Here is a 23,551-nt window from a genome sequence, read left to right on the forward strand (position 1 = left end):
ATAAGTGAACGTCAATTTGTATACTTTGACCCTGACAAGTCATGACTTTCAGATCTCTCCTAAGAATATTCAAAGTCAATGATGTAATCGTCTCGTGGAATCTCAAAGTCAAACCTATACCGTGTAACGAGGTTAAGGTTACACTCATCAACATACGATTCAATGAGTACTGCTTTGAACGATGAGAATCACTCACACTATGGATGAAACAACCATCTTTTTATTTACAACTACTTAGGTGAACGTTTCTAATTAACTGTGACCTTATCTGTCTAATACTTAGGGTAGAACCTTGATTTCAAGGTCATTAACTACAATTAATGTGCAACCTTCACTCCAATTTGCCAATTAACATAAACTCTTTGAAAAATCTGAAAGTAAATGTTACGCGGTAAGATATTGACCTTGAGTGTTCTTAAGATGAAGGTCACGGTCATTTATTCTTAGTACCGGCATAGAATAACCAGAAGTGACACTGGCGGTATCTGACGCCATATTGATGCGAGGAAGCAAGGTATTGCTGCTATTAGTAAATTAAGTTGTGTCTCTCATTCATTGTGCTTACGTACTCAATCATAAAACCAGCTGCCGCTAACGTCAAACCAATCGACGTCAGTGTCAATCAATCTGGTTATTCTGTGGTACAGGAGAGATTTCAAGGTCAAGGTCATGCCAAGGTCAACGCAGACAAGCCTAGTTTCATTTCTAATTGGCAATTGATTCATCAGAACTTCCTCCTAGAATCTCAATATTAAGGTTCATCAATCAGCAAATACTTTCTACCCACAAGGTTAGAAAAAGATTTTTTTTTATTTGGTGAAGATTTTATATTTCTATCTTACATTGTTGTCTTCCTGTGATCCGTCAAAACTGCACTATGACTTTACGGACACACTATATATAATTGCGGTGTTCCCACAGCCCCGCGATAACCATCATTAAGAAAGCTAGTCAAGTAGTTAGGCAACATTGTGATCTCGCCTCTCGTAGTAAACCAACCTCTAATTTTAGGAAGTGTTTCGATGGTTTCAATCTTCGATCTTCTTTCTTCTACGAGACCAATCAAAAATAACAAACCCCAACCCAACAATCGAGTCTAGTAAATTCTTCCATATTCGTCTAAGCTCCGCACCATTTTCTCTATTGACGTTGTTTTTATGTTGACGTTTTGGCTTCTTTGGTCATCTTCTGGTGCCTCTGGTGGTAGTGGCTGTTCCTGGCAAGTATCACCTTCACATCAATTTGCCAATTAACTATAACCTATTAACTATTAGTGCTGCTATTGGTAAATTAAGATGTTTCTGTGAATACGGTCCTCGCGATGAGATGGCGTATTTTAAATCGAGGTCATAAAACTAGCTGCAACCAACATCAAACGAATCTACGTCAGTGTCAACTCTGGTTATTTTGCGGTATAGGAGGGATTTCAAGGTCAAGGTCATGCCAAGGTCAACGCAGACTTACTACGTTGTACAACTTAATCTTTTCCACACTTTACATTTGTTTCTTTTTCTGTGAAAATCATTCCTTTGGGTTCTTCTTTATCTTCCTGTTTGCTTCCTTAAGAGAATAATTAGGGAGTAATCTGCAACTTTTTCTCTTTAGTACAAAACTTTTATTTTTATATTTTTAATTTTTTTAAAAATTTGTTTCAATACTATCAGAAATTCATAAAAATAAATAAATCAGTAATGGTTGTAATACCAATGTGTTTTTGGATTTTACATACTAAAATAGAGTTAAACCGCTTATGAGTTCCATATATCGGATCGAAATTCGACCAGAAAATAATCGGACAACGTGAAAATAGCGTTTTCCATTATGGTCTAGGACAATGGGGCTAACGCATGGGCGAACATTTCAATTCGATCATTATCCGCACGGGATCCCCCGGTTGAAATAATCGCTGATGGACCGTAATTTAATTACTTTATGATGTTTAATTAACTCTAATCGTGTAAGAGGGGTGTTGAATTTAAACCAGAAAGTGTATAAAAAAAACACTTAAAAGATATGGTACACAAATTCCTACTTTAAAACGAAAATTTCCAATGATTATAAGACAAAGAGATAAAAGAAATGTTATTTTTGTTTAAATCCCGAATAAATTCATAATTTAAACAGGTCTCGTTAGCGTTTACACGACTTCGTCCTTTGCACTGCAACAATCGTTTATTTGCCGGTCCTTTTACATCAGCGACCGCTTTGATAATGAGCGAAATGAGATATTTGCCGTATATAACTGGACCGTTGTGAAAGCACCCGAGACACAAGCCAACGTCCATTATGGCACTCGCTTTTACGCTCTGGGATAGAGAATAATGAACGTTATTCGCGGATGAAACGATTGAAATCCAACGATAATGTCGTTTCATGTAGTTTCTATCCAAACCCGGCTTTGATTACTTCATTACGAATTTATATTAAAAAATTTTTAATTAAATGAAACATTAACAAATGAATTTTGCGGTAATGTGAGAAATTATAGAAGATTTAATAAAAAAGAGGATACGTTTTAATTAAAATCGGATTTCCTACGGCAACAACAACGTTAATTAAAACTTTGTAAATGTCATTAGTAAATAGAAACAATTAATTTGCTTTATGTTGTTATAATGTATTGTTTGTTCGTTATAATAATATGATTCAGATTCGAAGTTTCGGGGTCGATAAACAGCTTAAAATGCTTCGTTATGTTGCAGTGTATTCACCACAGAGATAAACACAATAATGTAATTTAGCTTTAAGGCTTGTGTTGATGCACGGAGATATATTTGGCAATCATGATAATGTTATTAAACGATTTGGACCGAAAAAAATTACATCTGCTGTTTCGAAAAGTGCTCCATTTGTGGAGTAAAGTTAATAATTAAGTGTATAATTGAACATATACCGAGATTTTCATATAACTCACGTCTCTCAAGATGGCTAAACCCGAATGATTCTAGTTCTAGGTCTTGCGTTAGTTTTAGTGATAGTGCAAAACTAGAACTAACACTAGACCTAGAACTAGAAATATTCGGATTTAGCCGCACGTCTCTCAAGACGGCTAAACCCGAATGATTCTAGTTCTAGATCTTGTGTTAGTTTTAGTGATAGTGCAAAACTAGAACTAACACTAGACCGAGAACTAGAAACATTCGGATTTAGCCGCACGTCTCTCAAGACGGCTAAACCCGAATGATTCTAGTTCTAGGTCTTGTGTTAATTCTAGTGATAGTGCAAAACTAGAACTAACACAAGACCTAGAACTAGAAACATTCGGATTTAGCCGCACGTCTCTCAAGACGGCTAAACCCGAATGATTCTAGTTCTAGGTCTTGTGTTAGTTTTAGTGATAGTGCTAGTGCAAAACTAAAACTAACACAAGACCTAGAACTAGAATCATTCGGGTTTAGCCGTACGTCTCTCAAGACTGCTAAACCCGAATGATTCTAGTTCTAGGTCTTGCGTTAGTTTTAGTGATAGTGCAAAACTAGAACTAACACTAGACCGAGAACTAGAAACATTCGGATTTAGCCGCACGTCTCTCAAGACGGCTAAACCCGAATGATTCTAGTTCTAGGTCTTGTGTTAGTTTTAGTGATAGTGCTAGTGCAAAACTAGAACTAACACTATATCTAGAAATATCGGATTTATCCGTGCGTCTTTAGACCTGAAAATGATCTATCCCAACATTCTTTCAAGTTTTAATTGGAGTTTCAAAAGAAAACAACCTGCCTAAACATTTCATCACGCTATAATTAGGGTTGCAAAACAAAACTAACCTAACGTTCTTTCCCCTGGATGATTAACATTTGAAAAGAAATATGACTTTTCGCAACATTCCTTCCGGGGATGATTGACATTTGTAAACAGAACTAACCTCATCCAACATTTTATCTGCAACTGGTCATCATATTGCCACAAATATTACAGTGCTTCTGCCTCAAGCGGTCTTGGGTTTATCAAATAAAACGGCGGATCTGAACTGGTGATCAGGTGTAGTGGTAGATCTTTTGACTGATTATGCTGTTTTGAGACACAACCGGCTAAACTCGAATGTTTCTAATTCTAGATCTATTGTTAATTCGAATTTTAGTTGTTATTCAACATTCGCGTTTCTAGGTCTTGTGTTAGTTCTAATGATAGTACTAGTGCAAAACTAGAACTAACACTAGACAGAGAACTAAAAACATTCGGATTTAGCCGCACGTCTCTCAAGACGGCTAAACCAAAATTTAGAAGCTTGGTGTATGTCAAAATGGTGGTAACTGATTCAAAAGAGTTGAAGATTAATTAATATAGTCAATAGAGATCAATAATATTTTGATATTTTGAATAATTTTTGATTGCAAAATATCTTTATCAAGATATTTTGCAGAAAATTCATAGGTTTTAGAATGCGAAAAAAGCTGATTGGTTTGAATCAAAAGCTTCTCCTTCCAGCTTCTTTAGTATCTGTCTTTCTTATTTTACTCAAGATCCGTAAAGTGCATTGTATTAGGTTGGTCAGAGATAGCAGAACGTGTTTTAAAGGGCAAGGAGGGGTGTAGCGTCACTATACCTAGGACTAGAATCATTTGGGTTTAGCCGCACGTCTCTAAAGACGGCTAAACCCGAATGATTCTAGTTCTAGGTATAGTGTTACTTCTACATAGTAACAGTGCTGATATAAAACTAGAAAACTAATGTTAGATCTACATAGTAACAGTGCTGGTGTAAAACTGTAATTTCAAATTATATTGACATGTTGCATTTTACGTGGGACAAAGTAAGCAGATATGCCCTGGTTTCTATGGAAATATATTTTTGTATATTTCATCTTAAGTGAAATTCACTATAAATGAGTACATAGTGGTCAAAATCTAGCCGATCTTGTTTCTCGTAGCAAACCAACCTCTAATTTTAGGAAGTGTTTCGGTGGTTTCAATCTTCTTGGTTAACCTCGTCATCATCTCAATGGCCAAATATGATACCATTGCTTTTTTACGAGACCAATCAGCAATGACAAACACCAACCCAACCCAACAGTTAAGTCTAGTAAATTCTTCCATGTTCGTCTAAGCTCTGCACCATCCTCTCTATTGATGTTGTTCGTGTGATGACGTTTTGACTTCTCTGGTCATCCTCTTGTGATAGTGGCTACTTCTGGCAAGTATCTTCTTCATGTTATCGAAGTCTATATGATGGCGTTGCTCCTTGTGGCAATCTTCTGCAACTGCTGACTACTCTGTTTTTCCTAATCTGATGTCCCATCATGCGACATTCAAAGTTCCATTCACTTTGTAGATTTTTAACGGAGAAAGCTTGCTACCTGCAATGTGTTCATTTTGTAGATTGTGTCTCACCATGTCTCACCACAGTGTCATCCTTTTTTAATCATCTGGCTATCCTCTCCAATATACCTGAAACAAAAGAAAGATAGATAAAGCCCACAGCTTGACTATTTACCGTATTTGTTGTCTGCAGCTTTTCTTTGTTGGATGTCCTTCAACCTGGCCAACATACCCAAACTATCTCCGTGGCTTTTTTTTATTTGTTAATTAAAACCAGCTCAACATACATTAAAACATGTTACATCATGGTTGAATTCATATTTACATTAACATAACTGCTAAATTCACTAAGGAACAATAACTTATAAAACTTTTAATAGTCATTGTGTTTAGTTCAGCGTGAAGTTGTTCACTGCGAATAAACCAATGCGCATCTATTGCCGTTCGTAGAATTTTGTTTTGTAGAGCTTGAATTTTAAAGAGCTTATTAAAGCTTTATATAGAAACATAGTGCATTTAGTTTTCAAATTACTTTTTCTGTTTATTAGAGGAAATCCCAAGTTCAATCTGTTGTTTAGGTGAATACCCCAATTTAATCGTTGATCAAGATGCAGGCCTAAGTATTTGACAGCTTGGTCTTTAGGATTCCAATGAAGTTATGTGTTATTGATTACAAAGCGTGTTGGATTTCGGTAACGCCGTAACGTAATGATTCACAGTTGTCTTCATTCAGGTGTAAGGACCATTTAGTATACCATTTCTGCACGTCGTTAATAGCATCTTGTAGCTGTTGTATAGCTTCTTCAAAATTACTACCTTAGGTCATAATCAACATATCGTCAGCAAACAGAGCTTTTTTATTGCATTTTTGGCACAGTATATCATGCATAAATATATTAAATAAGGTGGGTGACAATTATACCTCCTTGAGGAACTCTTGCTCTAATACATCTTGTATCTGAATAGGTCCCATTTACTCTCACACAAAAAGTTCGTACTTGACGATATGACATAAATATTGCGGTAATATAGTCATCTAGACCTAGATGCAATAGTTTGAATTTTAATAAAGGCTTTAGCTATATCTAAAAAGGCGATACTTAGTTAAAGTTCTATAATTATTTATAGACGTAAGGTTGATTTTTAGATTTTTAGTCAACAATAGTTGTAAATTTTTTTGTGGTTAACGCTTTGATATCGTTGATAATTTCTTTATGGTTTGATTTGTTATGTAGAACGATAGGAGGTACCTTTTGAGAATAATTTTCCAAAGAGTTGTCATTAATATCATCATTGTTGTCTTCACTAGCAAGAACATGGAACCTATTTTGCGTTAAGAGATCTCGATTAAAAGAATATCGTTATGAGTGTCATCTTCTAGAGGTGATAACTGAAGAGCCTCCTGTCTTTTTGAAAAAAGGTTCGAATTACATACATCTTCTATTACATTGGTATACTCCGTTCTTGGTGGTCCATTGTTAGTCCTAGTTGTCTCTTTCTTCCTCCATGGTGAACTTCATGACAAAATACCTGGAAATGACACTTTATCCAAGACTATACTGGAGAATTCATTAAAAAAAACTGCCTATTTGCAAATAGATACTGAAACTCACTTTGGACTTATAAAAATCCATGCTAAAAGACATTAAATTCTTAAAAGTAACTTATTCGCCTTTCCCAGTTCAAACTAAATCTTTCTAATGATCTTACAAAAAGTTAATGCTCTTACGTACTAAAAACTTGTAACTTTGTTGTATCACGTAAGACTTCCGTAGAAACGGATCTGGCGGGAACAAAAGATCAAAAGTTCTTTTTATCGAAGTCATCCGGGATATTGTGCATTCCACGCTTCCCATTTCGCGTACAAAAGGAGAGTAAACGCCATTCCGCGTATCTGTTAGGGGACGAGCTCACCCTTCGTCCTCTTCCCTTCTGTGTGAAGTGAAGAGCAGCGAGCTTCGTATACACCAACTTGAAGGCGACTGCAACAAAGTCTTCAGCGATAACTTCATCGGAGAGAAACCGTATTGTTGGGGATTTTTGAAAACAATTCTATTTTAAATAATTTTAAGGTTCGGAACGAAATCCATTTACAATGGGTTGATTTTAATGCACTCGAAGTCAAAGTTTTTGGTTTAAGTAAAATTTCAATCCGTTAATGCACGCAAATCCATTTACGGTACTCGTAGGCCTTACAATCTTTTTTGTTCATTTTTTTTCTAAAGTAAATGCTTTTACGAATGGTTAAATGCGTTTCTTTTCACAAGATTAATCGGCTTCCACGACACGACGACGAACAAACAACACTAAAAGATCCATTAGATAAATCGATATTCTATCGGCATCACCCTTAAATTAAGATAGATAGGGGGTTAAATTATTGTAAAAAAATATTGGTGAAAAAAATGTTGGTGTAGACGAAGTGAATGAGATGTAATTTAAAGCCGGATTCAACGGGGGTCGTTTAAATTTTCTTTTTGTTTTTAGTTCTTTCGTTTTATAGTTGATTGCGTTTTTCTCTTCGTGGAAAATATGGTCTCCTTTTATTACATTCACGCGATGATGTAAAGCAAACATTACATCAAATGATTTCAAAAATTTATTTCTCCAAATAAGTTTTACTTTATTTCATCGAGTTAAAATTTTGCTTTAGTTTTTCGCGGTTGCACGACCAATTATATTAAGTAGTTTCAATCCGCAAAATTTTGAGCACGAAAAGCATGCCATATAAAGTTAAAATTGGAGTACTAACTGCGGCGTTTTAACTCTGGAAATTCATCTACCACACAATTGAAGTGGCGCACCACTCAACACACCGTCATTATTCATTCAATTTTCATTTTGACGATACGCATTTTCTGAAATTCTGTCCTCGACGGGTTGTTACACGCAAAATGCTATGGTACACCCCGCCGATAGAGGGCATGCGTTAGCCGGCTCCAAACGGGAAACTGGCGCCTGGACCCGACTCGATCCTGCAGTCTTCCTGCGAGGGCGCCAACGCCAGAGCGCGTCCGGTTTAAGCTCGTTTTCTTTCCGCCAACTATTTCGAGAGTGCGTTGGGTGTGCAATATCCCGCCCTATTTTGAGAAATTAGTGTTACAGTGAAATTTAAAATTAAAAAAAAAAATGGAAACGTTAATTGTTGTAGGGTTATGCTTTGTGTGTTATCAATTGTGCGAAATGTTGTTCAAATGTGCTAAACAAAATGATGAACCTCTTCTTGGAGACGATACAGCACGACCTGTTTACTCTATTCCTTTGAGTAATCCTCGTGCTAGTACTTAAAATTTTAAAATATTAAAAAGAAACTTTTTGAAATCGTTAAGGAAAAAAGTCGTGATTTAACGTAAGATTTTCCACAAACCAAAAAAAAGTTTCTTTAAGGAAATTTGTCACGTTTTTCTTTCCCCACTTGGAGAAATAAAATCCCTTCTCGATGACCACGTGGTCTGTCGTAAAATTGATGTACGAGGGTGGTTCGTACTTTGCTTGGAACAAAGAAAAATTTATGAGGCAGATTTTATAGTTGTTGTTCGCTTAATGCTTTTTTTTTTTTTAGAAAGGGTGCTTTTTCCTCTATAACCGCAACATTTCTTGTCCATTACGTTTTGGTTTATTTTAAAAACAACGCTGATAACAAAAATAAAATAAATCCGTTTTAATTTTATTTTGAAATTGCTAATTAATTCATTTGAAATAACAAACTGTTTCAATTTTATAACATTTTATAACAGTGTTGTTTTTTTGTTTTTGATATAATTTGATATTTTATGTTTGTTAATTTTAGTGGTCTCAAATTTTGACTTCGTAGCAAAGTCTATTTTTGTTCTTCCAAAACGAGAGCATTCATGACAATCGCTTCGACTTAGAAAAGCATAATACCTTACTATGAAGCAGAAGTAGTGATAACTAGTGATAATGCAGTACTAGAACTAACACTAGACCAAGAACTAGAAACATTCGGATTTAGCCGCACGTCTCTCAAGACGGCTAAACCCGAATGATTCTAGTTCTAGGTCTTGTGTTAGTTCTAGTGATAGTGCTAGTGCAAAACTAGAACTAACACTAAACCGAAAACTAGAATCATTCAGGTTTAACCGTCTTTAGAGACGTGAGGCTAAACCCAAAAGTTTCTAGTCCTAGGTATAGTGACGCTACACCCCTCCTTACCCTTTAAAACGCATTCTGCTATTTCTGACCAACCTAGTATAATGCACTTTACGGATCTTGAGTAAAATAAGAAAGATAGATACTAAAGAAGCTGGAAGGAGAAGCTTTTGATTCAAACCAATCAGCTTTTCTCGCATTCTAAAACCTATGAATTTTCTGCAAAATATCTTTATTAATATTATTGATCTCTATTGACTATATTAATTAATCTCCAACTGTTTTGAATCAGTTACCACCATTTTGACATACACCAATCAGCTTTTCTCGTATTTTAAAGCTTTTAAATTTTCTACAAAATATTACATTTCATTTGGCTTTAGCCGCACGTCTCTAAAGACGGCTAAACCCGAATGATGTTAGTTCTAGGTATAGTGTTAGTTCTAGTTTTACACCAGCACTGTTACTATGTAGATTTAACATCAGTTTTCTAGTTTTATACCAGCACTGTTACTATGTAGAACTAACACTATACTTAGAACTAGAATCATTTGGGTTTAGCCGCACGTCTCTAAGACGGCTAAACCCGAATGATTCTAGTTCTAGGTATAGTGTTAGTTCTAGTTTTCATTATTGTCCAGCGGCAGACCAAGAACTAGAATCATTCGGGTTTAGCCGTCTTTAGAGACGTTCGGCTAAACCCAAATGTTTCTAGTTCTGGGTTTTGTGTTAGTTCTACTTTTCGTTTAATAAAAATATACCACAATCTAATGCTGAATAACAATTGGAACTAGAACTAACACTAGACCGAGAAGTCTGAATCGCATACAACACTGACCGTTTTGCTATTGAGCTAAACTTATTGAAGTGACTTAAGTACCACATTTTTCATCGAATTGCTTCACGCACTAACAGCAAAACCCAACATTACTATGCTAACGTTTTGGCAGATGTTTAAAGAACCCATGTTTCTTTCTAATTAATCTTGTCTTATTCACACCTGAGTCCTAAATGTTGGGCCATGTTTGCTGTTACCCCAGAATTAATGCAAGATTTGAAGAAAGTTATGCTAGAACCATAGTTAGCCAGAAATTATTGAGGCATAATAATATTATATAAAGATATTCAGTTTCCGGCTTGAACTTGTTGACCACATTGAAATAATTTTTGAGTTTTCGCTGTTTTATCACTTGATAACAAAGTTTTGACAAAGATGTTGGTGCTGAATTTGAAACCCCTGCGTTTTCTGTTTTAACTTCGAGAGTATTAAATTACAAAATGATGGGATCAATTTTATAACAGTTCATCCTGTAATTTTCCATTGATGTTGTTTTATGTTTTTGATATAAATCGATATTTTATGTTTGTTAATTTTAGTGGTCTCAAATTTTAACCTCGTAGCAAAGTCTTTGTAATAAGCATGGGTTGCGAAAAATATACAATATTTTTCTGGCATTTTTACGCATTAATCTGCTACAACCTAACTGCAATGCGATCAAAACGGGAGCATTCATGACAATCGCTTCGACTTAGAAAAGCATCATACCTCACTATCGAGCAGAAGAAATTCAAATCGTGTACAACACTTACCGTTTTGCGCTTTGAGTGACTTAAGTACAAAGTGTTTCATCGAATTGCTTCAATAGCAAAACCCAAGATATTCCCCGAAATTCAAAAAGATACGCCCTATCATAAATTTTATATCAGCGTTGGTTTTGATGGTTTCAATTTTTGTTTTAATTTCACTTCTTATGGTTGCCGCCGTCATTTATCGAAGGAGCAAGAAAAAGTATTTATATGCAAACGGAAGAAGTCTAAGAACCTTTTCAAATCCTAATTATTATACTCCTAGTGGAGAACCAGCTGTTTTGGTGGATAAAAAACCATGTATTTGGAAAAGGCTTAAATATAATAAATCACAGGTACTAACTAAGTTATTGTAATTAAATTAAAACTTGAAGTAACACTAGTTCTATAACTAGAAACTTTCGCATTAAGCTTAGTATCTTTGTCTTATGGAAATCTATGGTGTGTCCCTTTTTGTAGCATTACTCTGCGACTTCCTCTTATGCTCTGTGCAATTTGGCCAACGTAATATTAATAATTATTTGATTATTTCTTTCCATCTCAATTTTAATGTAAATGCAATAAAATTGTGTGTATTTATAGATGGATTTTTTTATTTTCAGCTCTACCGGTTTCGATCAATACATTTAATCATCTTCAGGAGCAACCTAATGTAATATAAATAAAGATCATTTACTAAGGGCCGGTTGTACAATATACCGATAAACTTCGCGACAGCGTTATCTGGCAGATAAGTTAGTTTGTACTGTATTACAATGTACGGATATTTTTGTCGGTGAGATTATCGGCAGGATAACTTATCGGGTATTCAACGGTGCCGATAAGATACTTATCCGCCAGATATTTATGGTTGCCAAGGTTTTTATATAAAAACTTTGTATGATTACTGCATAGGTTAACCTCTAACATTAAACGTTAACCTTATATGTACGATGTGTCAGTGAAAATTTTTTTAAACAATTTAAATTGTCAAAATCATAATTCAAACTTCAAAGAAAAACGTTGGCGTTACCATTCTACGGCATAAATCACTAGATATGGGGAAAAACTACTACCAACCGACTCTTATTTCGCCGATAACAATCCTACCGACAAAAATAGTTTATACAACAGCGAATATCTTTATCCTCCTGATAAGTTTATCGGGCGGATAGATATCAGGTAGATTTATCGGTATATTGTACAACCGGCCCTAAAACTATCAACATTCAAACTTTCTGTTTCTATCGTTACATTATGAATAAAATAAAATGAAACTCACGTCAGTAAAAATATTTTTAAAAAACATATTAGTTAGTTAATTAAGCTGTTATTCTCTCAATCTTGATTATTTAACTCTTCTCTTCCTTGTTACCCAGTTATTAAATCAGAAATGTTTTAGTAAATGATCTTTATTTATATTACATTAGGTTGCTCCTGAAGATGATTAAATGTATTGATCGAAACCGGTAGAGCTGAAAATAAAAAAATCCATCTATAAATACACACAGATTTATTGCATTTACAACGTAATATTTCCTGTAACTACATAATACTTGATCTCCCATTAATGGAGTTAGTTTGCTTTTAGCTATCGGAAGAATCGTCTTTGACGCACGGCATAACCCGGAAGTTTCTAGTTTTAGTTTTATTTCTTAGTTTTTACTTCTGCCATTAGTAAATTATAATTCTTAAGACTCGAATTTCTTAAACTGCTTGTTAGGGTTCCTTTAGAATTCACACCCAGTCTTCTCCATGGTTATTCTGTTTATTTGGTTCCAGTCTTCTCGAGCCATAGAATTGGAAAGTGTGAAATGGTTATTTATTTGTGCATAATCTGTCCTAATCAAGATCCTTCCCTGAAAAAGGTTGGTGTTGAAAAGCACCGTTCCGATTCCACACTTATTGATGGAATAGTTTTGCAACATTCAAAGCTAATTGCAGATTTTTACCATTATTGAGTATATCATTTTCTTGGATCAAATTCTTGATTCTTGATTGTTTAGAGCAGAATAAAGTTTTTCTTTCAGTGCCTAATTCGTTTCAGGCCGTTGAGGCTCCGCAATTACTAAGTCATCTTCATCATTTTCAAACATATTTTGTTCATCTTTTGATGTTAAACGTAATATAAGTTTCTCAAAGGTTTTGCTCTAATATACTTTGTTGTTCTTTTGGGTTTTTGTATAACACATCTATTACTGCCAGCTGTAAACCATGTGCTAAACATAATTAACGGCCTGAGGGCGTTGATGTACCTGAAGTACCAGATGCATTTAAAGTTGCAAGACAAGTTCGTTCTTTTCGTTGCTCTTTGTTTTCAGAAAACATTTTTTAGCCACTTTCTCTATATGCAAATGAGATAGGCCAAGCAGAACATCGATTGTGATTACGAAGCAACTCCTCGAAGTATCTCCTAAACGCTGTATTGGTGGATAAGAGACCATATATTTGGAAAAGGCTTAAATATTAACTAAGTTATTGTAATTAAATTGAAACTTGAAGTAACACTAGATCTATAACTAAAAATTTTCGGGTTAAGCCACAACAAAATGACAAAATACTGAGACGGTATGAGCTAATTCCAATTGATGTGAAGCCGGTTACAATATTTGCAATCTCGCAGCAATCATGGGAATGTCCAATGTTTTGTTAGTCGCATCAACGACACATCAAGTTGCTGTAACCTGACAAAATAGAGGCATGGTTACGAAGCAAAAGTGTTGGTGAACTTTTCAAGAAGTAATGCAATATTTGCTCGAATTCAAGCTGCTCCATCCATACTGAATCGTTTGATTAGCCATCAGATACATGCGATTCGTGAGTCAAGTACAAAATACTTTTTTTTCTCTGAGTCAAAAAGGCGAAATTGAATTATCTGACGTATTGATAATTTCATATGGAACTGGCAGAAAATGGATGTAAGGCGAGATCGGAGTCGAAATTATTTAAAGCTGGATCATCTTTTTTCGTCAAAAGACATCAGTTTCAGGTTGCTATAATATTAATTAAGCGACTTCGACTTATTTAATCAAAAGATCAATTTGATTAAACATTTTATTTTTAGATACTTTAGATAAAAAATGTTCTTTTTCCTTCCTCTCATCATTTGTGCCTTTTAAAGATTACAAGTTTATACAAGCGGATCCTCCCGGAGCTGAAAATTTATAAGGCCTGCCGTAATTGATTATGATGCGGGTTTCGCGAGTGGGTTTTATTGTTGTCCTCGTCGTTGTTTTTGAGACGAATCGCTTGCTCGTTCCATTTCGTCGACGACCCCCATTTTCCTTTTATGTTTTCCGTACGAAAAGGATGAGAAGGGGTAACTTTTTCATTATGAGCATTTTGATATGAAAATTTATTAAAAAAAAAAAATTGTGTCATGGTTGTTATTAAAATAAAAAAATGCATTTAAACTAAATAAAAATCAGGTTGATGAATTAATAGCATTTTTGTTTTGGTGCCGTCTCGAATCGACTCTTGGTATAATTAATTCGATTTGGGCGAGAGAATGCTTTAATTTGATTCCGCGGAGTGCTGCTGGGACCTTGCAACTAACGGGGGGGTTGGTGCGCCCCAAACGAAAAGCATTTCGATGGGGGGCGGTGTCTCAATCCGGGGAGTTAGAGTAACGAGTCGGTCGACGGATGATTTGCCTCCGATTGAATTGAATTAAAGCCCCGGATCTCGGACAGCGAGATTCAGTTATGTGGCAGTTTTTCATTTTTACGACCCAAAATCCATCACTTTTTCTCTTTTTTGGCTCAATAACCAACCGTTTTTATATCATCATAACAATCCCAACATCCTGTATAGTTAACGGTTTCCAATTAGTTGGAAACTATTTTCATTTCTAAAGAATAAAAAGAGGCGTTTTTAATTTTCTCCATACACTCAAAAAGATGATGGCCCTTTTCGATTGTGTAGACGTGCACGTGAAGGCGTAGGGAGTAATTAGGCGAGGGTGACGTGAGTGCCATCTAGTGGCTGTCTTTTGTGATGAGAGTCGACGCCGGAGGCGTCGCGTTGACTTTCTCTTGTTTTTACGGATTAAAATGGGTTGTAGTTAAAGTTTCTGTTTTGCACGCTTTTCCCCACTCGTACATACACCAAAGTGCATACCACTGATGATCTGGGACTTAATGGCAAAGTTTTCGGTCGTTCCAAACACAATTCGTTCGTAATTTTCCATAAAAACGCCTAAAGCACCAATTTGCTTATTTAGGCTCACTTTTACCACCTCTTGATAAATTTAACCGATAGATAATTACCATGGTTACAGCGGTTTTAAGCGCTCTCATTGGCTAAGGCCCACTTTTACCACTTCTTGATAAATTTATCCGATAGATAAATCCAGCTCTTAGGCTCGTTACTACCATCTTCTGGTTAAGCTATCTAAGGGATTATTACCATGGTAACGGCTATTTTACGCGCTCTGATTGGCTAGTAGATGGGTTTATCTATAAGATAAATTTAACTAAAAAATGGTAGTAATAGACCTTAGCCAATGAGAGCGCTGAAAACCACCGTAACCATGGCAACTATCCTCTAGATAGTTTATCAGGAGGATGGTAAAAGTGGGAATAAGAGCACCAATTTATCTATCGGTTAAATTTATCAAGAGGTGTTACAAGTCGGTCTTAATGTGTTGGTTACATTCAAAATTTTAAGAATAAAATATGATTTAACTTAAGATGCAATGTACTTTCAAGTCGTGGTCTGTGAGATTTATGGGAAATCGAGTAAAGTTTGAATATATGGCGTCTATTAGACGATAATTTGCAACGGAAGATTTAGGTCGGAGCATAATATATTGATTTACGTTCGAAATTCTATTATCCCGTTAACGTTAAAGTTATATTGAATTTATTTCTGATTTATCTGGACGTTTCCTGTTTTTATGCAGAAAACTGCGTTAAAATTACAGTGATAGGAAGTCATGTTTGTCCATTAAAAATAATGCGCCTCTCCGCGGTGGTATTGTTCCGAGCAAATTCGCCACGAAATAACAATTTCGAACTAACCGCACCATGTAATAGCATACTTAATTTTAGTAAATAAGCAAATAGCTACTACGTATTTAGGTTTGTAATGCATGATGTAAATTTAATTACGTTTTATCTGGAATTGCAGTCGTGAGCTAATAAAATCAAATTGATTCATCAAGAATTACAAAGAGTATAAATCGATTTGTTTGGTTTTTTTAAATTGAAATGCAACATAAAAAGTTTGGATTACAAATTGTATCATAAATAGAAATAGAAAAGATACAAAATCTTAGAACAATCAGAAAATCTGGAAATATTGATGATCCTCCTTCTTTGTGCTTCCTCTGTTGAGTACCCTACTGTGATGTAATATTCTTTCTTGTTGTCCATGATGTCCCATCCTAGTCTTAACCTCCCTCCAACACTCACCCAAAATCTTAAAGCTGCTTCTCTGCTCCAGTCCATTCTCGTACTTTATCGCCACTCTCTCTGCTCAACCCTAAAACCCACCTCCAAGGATCCTCCACCATCTTGTGTCCTTTCCACCCGCATATTTCTGTTCCATGCATTATCACACTCCTTATCAATCTGGAAATATTCGTTGCTCATCTCATCAAAACCCTTATACGTGATGCAAACCTCAACGAGATATGGTCCAATTGTAAACCACAGTGTTAACTCTTCCTTCTTTGTGCTTCCTCTGTTGAGTACCCTACTGTGATGTAATATTCTTTCTTGTTCTCCATGATGTCCCATCCCAGTCTTAACTTCCCTCCAACACTCTCCCAAAATTTTAAAGTTGCTTCTCTGCTCCAGTCCATTATCGTACTTTATCTCGATTCTGCTTGCTTCCGCCCTTATCTTCTCCAATTTCAACCCCTCTCTCACTATGTATCCCGGAATCTCCCTGCTCAATCCTAAAACCCACCTCCAAGGATCTCCTGGAGGCTCCTCTACCATCTTGTGTTCTTTCCACCTGCATATTTCTGTTCCATACATTATCACACTCCTCACCAATCTGGAAATATTCGTTGCTCATCTCATCAAAACCCTTATACGTGATGCAAACCTCAACGAGATATGGTCCAATTGTAAACCACAGTGTTAACTCTTTCTTCTTTGTTCTTCCTCTGTTGAGTACCCTACTGTGATGTAATATTCTTTCTTGTTGTCCATGATGTCCCATCCCAGTGTTAACCTCCTTCCAACAGTCTCCCAAAATCTTAAAGTTGCTTCTCTGCTCTAGTCCATTCTCATATTTTATCACAACTCTGATTACTTCCACCCTCATCTTCTCTAGCATTAACTCCTCTCTCACTATATATCCCGGAATCTCCTTGCTCAACCTCAAAACCCACCTATACGCATATTTCTGTTCCATACATTATCACACTCCTCATCAATCTGGAAATATTCGTTGCTCATCTCATCAAAATCCTTATACGTGATGTAAACCTCAAAGAGATATGATCCAATTGTGAATCAGAGTGTTAACCCATCCCTTCTTCCTCTTCCTTTTTCCTTCTTTGTACTTCCTCAGTTGAATCTCCATGATGTCCCATCCCAATCTTAACCTCCATCCAACACTCTCCCAAAATCTTAAGGTTGGTTCTCTGCTCCAGCCATTCTCGTACTTTATTGCGATTCTGCTTGCTTCCACCTTCATCTTCTCCAACTTTAACTCTTTCCTCACTATACAGGGTGATTCCCAACGCATAAACGTGAGGATTTATTCCTCATGACAAATAATGAGTAATACCAGTATATTAATATCCTTTTATAATCCTTGGTCAGTATTAACTTGCTCAATATTCGCTTCCTCAGCTGCAATGTTAAATGCCTGTGTTAACCACTGTATGCCATCCTCAGTATCAGCCAAGAGGATGGCATTATCTGCATAGCACTCAATCTTGATTTTGTACTGTGTAATGTTTGCCCTAATGTTTGTTCTAATTTTTTTATCCTTACTTTGTCGAACGTTTTGGTTAAATCAACGAAACATCTGATTCTTTTTAATACTCTCAACATTGTGTGATCCGTACATGTCATTCTTCATCTTGTTACTAAATTTCGCCATGCATCATTTGTGTAGGCAACTCTTGCAATCAGGAGGACATGAGCAAACAACCCACTCAAACGTATGTAAACATTTTTTTGCAGAAGATGAAATAAGTATGGTGGTATCAGTTCTAAACAGATGAGAGTTGATGAGAGTAGTTTGGTGTTGCTGTGTAAGATGATTTCTAGAAGGAAAGACTGTACGCTTTGGAGATGATATCATGCGCGGCTTAAACCAGGGTGTTGGCGGATTGTTTCGGCATCAGTTTGTATCTGATTTCGCAATCTTTGCGAAACACTATGCTTTTTAAGTGATCCCAAAACAAAAAAAAACAGGAGATTTGAGGTAGGGCGATCGAGATGGCCAGGCCAATAGACTGCCTCGACCTGTCTATCTTCCGGGAAGCACCTTATCTAGATGTCGCCTCATATATCGGATATCTAGGAAATCAAAAATCTTTTACTACAATTTTTTTCACCAAGAGGAATAAATGTCCAAGTTTATGCATATAGTTTGAGAATCACCCTGTATATCAAGGAATCTCCCTGCTCAATTCCAAGATCCACCATTTTGTGTTCTTTCCATCCACATATTTCTGTTCCATACATTATCGCACTCCTCACCAATCCATCAAATTATTTTCCGCCTGCACAAATCTTCCAAATATTCGTTTCCCCCAGCTTCATATCTGCCACAATAATCTGTTTGCCTTTTTGATTCTCTCCCTAATTTGAGACCCAACCTAAGTATCTGTTTGAAATGTAAACGCCAAGTAGATGCTATAGAGCTTTGTTTGATGGAGGTGCATCAAAGCTATATTAGATAAAATCTCCTTCAAGTCTATATCAGAATCTCTTCAAGACCATATCGATTCAGTCTTTATACAGGATGATTTATTAGCTAACCATCAAACTTTGATGAAATGAAACAAATTGTGTATCAAGTGAAAATTACTGAAATAAGAAATCAACCAGACATTTTAATTCGGCTAAAGAACTCTTTAATTGGTCCTTGTGAAACATGTATTCTAGCAGAAGGAGGCTATTTTGAACAATATTTGTAATATTTATGTGTTTAAAAAAAATGTAGCAGTTAATTAATTTATGATATAAAAATTAAAACTTTAAAGTGTTATAATTTCGTAAATAATTGAAATAGGACATATGTTCATTAACATTTTTTTGGTAATTGGATTAGCTATCATATGTCAAAGTTTCATGGTGAGCCAATGTCTCATCCGAATCTCTTCCACCATCTTGTGTTCTTTCCACCCGCATATTTCTGTTCCATACATTACCACACTCATCACCAATCCATCAAATCCCCCAGCTCCATATCTGCCACAATAATCTATTTGCCTTTTTAATTCTCTTCCTAATTTGAGACCCAACCTCAGTATCCGCTCGAAATGTAAAACCTAAGTAGATGTTATAGAGCTTTGTTTGATGGAGGTGCATCAAAGCTGTATTAGATAAAATCTCCTTCAAGTCTATATGAAAACTTCCTCAAAACCATGTCAATTGTCTTATTCAGTCTTTATATATCAAATTTGCATCAAGACACCTTGAGGCGTACATCAAATCTCCAATCTGTTAAATTGATAGGTACATGTTAAGTCTGTGTCATCAGATCTTCATTAATATTGCGTTTGGGCATTCTGAAGATTGCATTCAGGTTCTATTGAATTTACAGCAAGTATACATCAAGATTACATCTAGTTATGCTCAAGTATATATCAAGGCTTATTTAATACTGTATCAAGATTTTGTCCCAAATTCATGAAATTTATTCCAAAATGCTTTCTAGTCTGCATCAAATCAAGTTGCTTCTATTTGCTGTCAATTTTACATCAAGGTTTCGTAAAGATTACATTAAGTCTTTGCCAAATCTGTTTCAAGTCTAAGTCAAGCCTGCATTATATTTGCTAACTTGATTGGTCCATTAAATCTACATCAAGCTTGCATTAAAACTGCACCTAATCTTTGCCAAACCTCCATCAAGACACATTCAAGCCTAAGTCAAGCCTCCACTATACTTGTTAACTTGATTGGTCCATTAAGTCTACATCAAGCTTGCATTAAAACTGCACCTAGTCTTCAGTGATGTCAAATATCACCTAGATTTTTTAAACTTAAGGATCTAATGATTTGTGATGATTTCGTGTTGAAAACACCATTTTAAAATTCAAGTCTGCATCAAATCAAGTTGCATCTATGTTCTGTCAATTTTACATCAAGGTTTTGGTAAAAACTGCATTAAGTCTTTGCCAAGTCTGCATCATGTCTAAGTCAAGCCTGCATTATACTTGCTAACTTAGTCGGTCCATTAAATCTACATCAAGCTTGCATTAAAACTGCACCTAGTCTTTGCCAAACCTCAATCAAGACACATTCAAGCCTAAGTCAAGCCTCCACTATATTTGTTAACTTGATTGGTCCATTAAGTCTACATCAAGCTTGCATTAAAACTACTGCTAGTCTTTAGTGATGTTAAATATCACCTAGAATTTTTTAAACTTAAGGATCTAATGATTTGTGTGATGATTTCGTGTTGAAAACACCATTTTAAAATTCAAGTCTGCATCAAATCAAGTTGCATCTATGTTCTGTCAATTTTACATCAAGGTTTTGGTAAAAACTGCATTAAGTCTTTGCCAAGTCTGCATCATGTCTAAGTCAAGCCTGCATTATACTTGCTAACTTGGTTGGTCCATTAAATCTACATCAAGCTTGCATTAAAACTGCACCTAGTCTTTGCCAAACTTAGTCTTCAGTGATGTCAAATATCACCTAGAATTTTTTAAACTTAAGGATCTAATGATTTGTGATGATTTCGTGTTGAAAACACCATTTTACCGCCTACTTGTTTACAATTTCGGTTTTACACCATCTTCGGGAGCAAGATTTTAAAAACGGTCTAAATCAAATAATTTTGTAGGATTTCTTAAAGTGATAAAAAATGTCATAATAAATTCATGAAGCGCTTAAAAAGAGCTTGAAATCATCCTCGTACATTAAGTACTGCAAATAATTAATAATTATAAAACTATTGTTTAAAAGGTTATAATGGAAGCTTTAAGCAGAGCTTATCTTTTTCTTGATGACGAAGTGTTTTATAAATTATTGTTTTAGTATTATCATTCTAAAAACAAAATTGTTCACCCAATAAACTAATAATAACAGTTTAATAAACATAGTTCCATTGGGAGTGGATGGTTAGTACATAATTAACTCCACGAATACCAATGAAAACCTGTTTAATAATAAACGAATGCGTCGAAATTAATGTTTAGATATTGCAGCATTATTGATTGAAAACTGCGTAACGTACCGAGCTTAACATTAATCCAGTTTCATTTTAACTATTCTAATATTATTCATAATTTTGTGTTATTGTCAAGAATAAACTTGAATAGATTTCATCAAGGGAAGAAGCAAAGACTCGGAGAATTTAATTTCGTTTCGCAATATAAATGCTTTGCATATTTTATGTTTTAAAAAGTGAAATATTCAAATAAGAAAATGAAAGGTTTATGTGATCTTGGCGTTAAAACACGACGATCTTTATTAATTTTGATTTTTTTTACCATTTAAGTTACTGCCCCAACTTAAACGTAAAACTGTATTAATAAGAAATGCTGTGTTATAAAACGATATAATAACAATTTGTGGATATTATATAATCAACGAATCAATGTGCATCGAAAACTACTCAAAATGGATTCTTTAGAGCGTTTAATGAGTGCTGCCAAGCCGTTACCTCCGGCATTGGCGGGAAATTCTTTACCTAGACGAGCTTTGGTTCATGCTAGTATTGCAACGACTGCGGCTGTTGGACGAAGAGGGCGTCATCTAACTGGGACATTCTGCCTGACAGGTGATACCATGGAAGGCATCATTCAATGCTTGGTGTTCCTCAAAGCGTTCTCGGTAAGTTTATATTAACTAGTTCGAGTCAGCATAATTGACTAAAGCGTAACTGGATCGGTTATAACGTTGAAATAGAAGGAGAGGGTATGGCTTTGATGCTGCCGCATCAAAAAGTTCGCTAACAAGGGAAGTTCGAAGTCGTCGGAAGTTTTAATGCACACGCTCAAATGTGTGGCGAAACTGTCTCTATCGACAAGGTTACATTTGTAGTTTAAAAGTCTGTTCTATCATATTCTAAAACGTTTATTTTTTAATACATGAAACTTTTTATAAAAAGAAATCGCCCACTTGAAAAATCTCAACTTGGATATTCGAGCTTTTTCAAAGGATAATAAAAAGGGAAAATATAACGGGATATAAATCCAGGCGGAGATCGAATTCCTGGACCAGAAGAGGTTTTGTTGTTTCGGCATTTTCGGTGACCCTTGGAATCAATAGGAAGGAGGGTTACAGAGAACACGTTTTGGCTGATACAGTGTAGCGTAAAAGCGTGACCTGACTACGAGCCGAAAAGAAATGCACTTTTTGATAGAGAGCCAAAAACGTAAAAAGGTTTTATTTTTTTTTCGCCACTCAATAAGAGATATCAATGAGTATTATTATTCCTTTTTTTCGGATACTGCAAATATTTGCATCCAATTAACGTTTCCAACAACGATTTATTAAAACGAAAAAATCGAGACTTTACTTTCAAAGTAAAATGTGGAAATATATCATACTCTCGTTAAGAATCTCATGATAAATGGAGAGCTATATTTCACCAATTAACCCGGACATATCTTCTAACTTACTCGAAACAAAATCGATTTTATAATAAATCATTTCTATTATATTTGATAAACCTTATTTTTTTTTGAACTCAACTTTAAGCAAGATGAATTTATTTTCTAATTAAAAGTTTTAATTTTTTTATCGAAAGGAATTGGCAATTTGAGGAGAGTATTTTTCAACGGAAATAAGGTCACATTCATTTGCATGAATACCGGCGACCGCTGTAGCAGCTGAGGTTATAAATCGTCTTGGGAGTAAAATTCGGAAACAAGAAGGCTTTTTCCTAATTGGCTTCAGAGCTGAATACATTAGTCTTTAACAGATTTTCACTCCGAACCTAAAAGAACCAAAGAGATTTTGTCGACAATGTTTGATTTGGATTTGTTGAAAACTAGATTTGTGGTTCTTAAACTTTTTTCAGATGCGATGCCTAAATAAAAGGAATAACGGAATAATTTCAAAGTCATAAGTGTCAACAACCACACATACATTTTATATGAGTTCTGGCAGAACTCCAGTCTCGGCGGAATCCATGAACTACGGAGCACAAAGCCAAGCATCCTCTATGTGTAGCATAAACGATAGTCTGCTATCAAAAGTTACTCTTAAATCTCTGACAGAAATCAACTTAAGCAGAGAGATTTCACCTATACAGTAGAATGATAGCATTATACTTCTCCACATTAATCCTGAACTGATTACGATCATACCATTCTACCTAGCTGCATCCGATTGCATCGAAGCCACGTCATCATAAGGTCATAGGACGAAATATCTTAAGATCATCAGCATAGGGCAATACACCAGACTTAAATCTGTTTAATAAGTCGTTAATAAATATTACAAATAGTAGTGAACCCAAGTTCGAGACCT

General features: G+C 35.4%; 2 protein-coding genes across 7 annotated transcripts in view; one reads left to right on the forward strand and one right to left on the reverse strand.

Annotated features, from left to right (window-relative positions):
- LOC111413468 (deoxycytidylate deaminase) overlaps positions 1-23,551 on the reverse strand; it is a 314,302-nt gene that overhangs the window by 71,455 nt on the left and 219,296 nt on the right. The gene's annotated exons all lie outside the window — the stretch shown is intronic.
- The window catches only part of LOC111413469 (A kinase anchor protein rugose), a 391,387-nt gene that overhangs the window by 70,278 nt on the left and 297,558 nt on the right, over positions 1-23,551 (forward strand). The window contains exons 1-2 of one of the 6 annotated variants that reach the window (XM_071199893.1): positions 8,281-8,607; positions 21,573-21,907. The exons of 4 other annotated variants lie outside the window; for them this stretch is intronic. In XM_071199893.1, the coding sequence (XP_071055994.1) occupies positions 21,695-21,907 (213 nt within the window). In that variant the 5' untranslated portion in view covers positions 8,281-8,607; positions 21,573-21,694. Of the gene's footprint in view, positions 1-8,280; positions 8,608-21,572; positions 21,908-23,551 lie in introns of those variants that run through there. One more of the 6 variants, XM_071199898.1, reaches the window with a different exon arrangement.

This window comes from Onthophagus taurus, chromosome 11 (assembly GCF_036711975.1).
Source record: "Onthophagus taurus isolate NC chromosome 11, IU_Otau_3.0, whole genome shotgun sequence".
NCBI classification, from domain to species: Eukaryota; Metazoa; Arthropoda; class Insecta; order Coleoptera; family Scarabaeidae; genus Onthophagus; species Onthophagus taurus.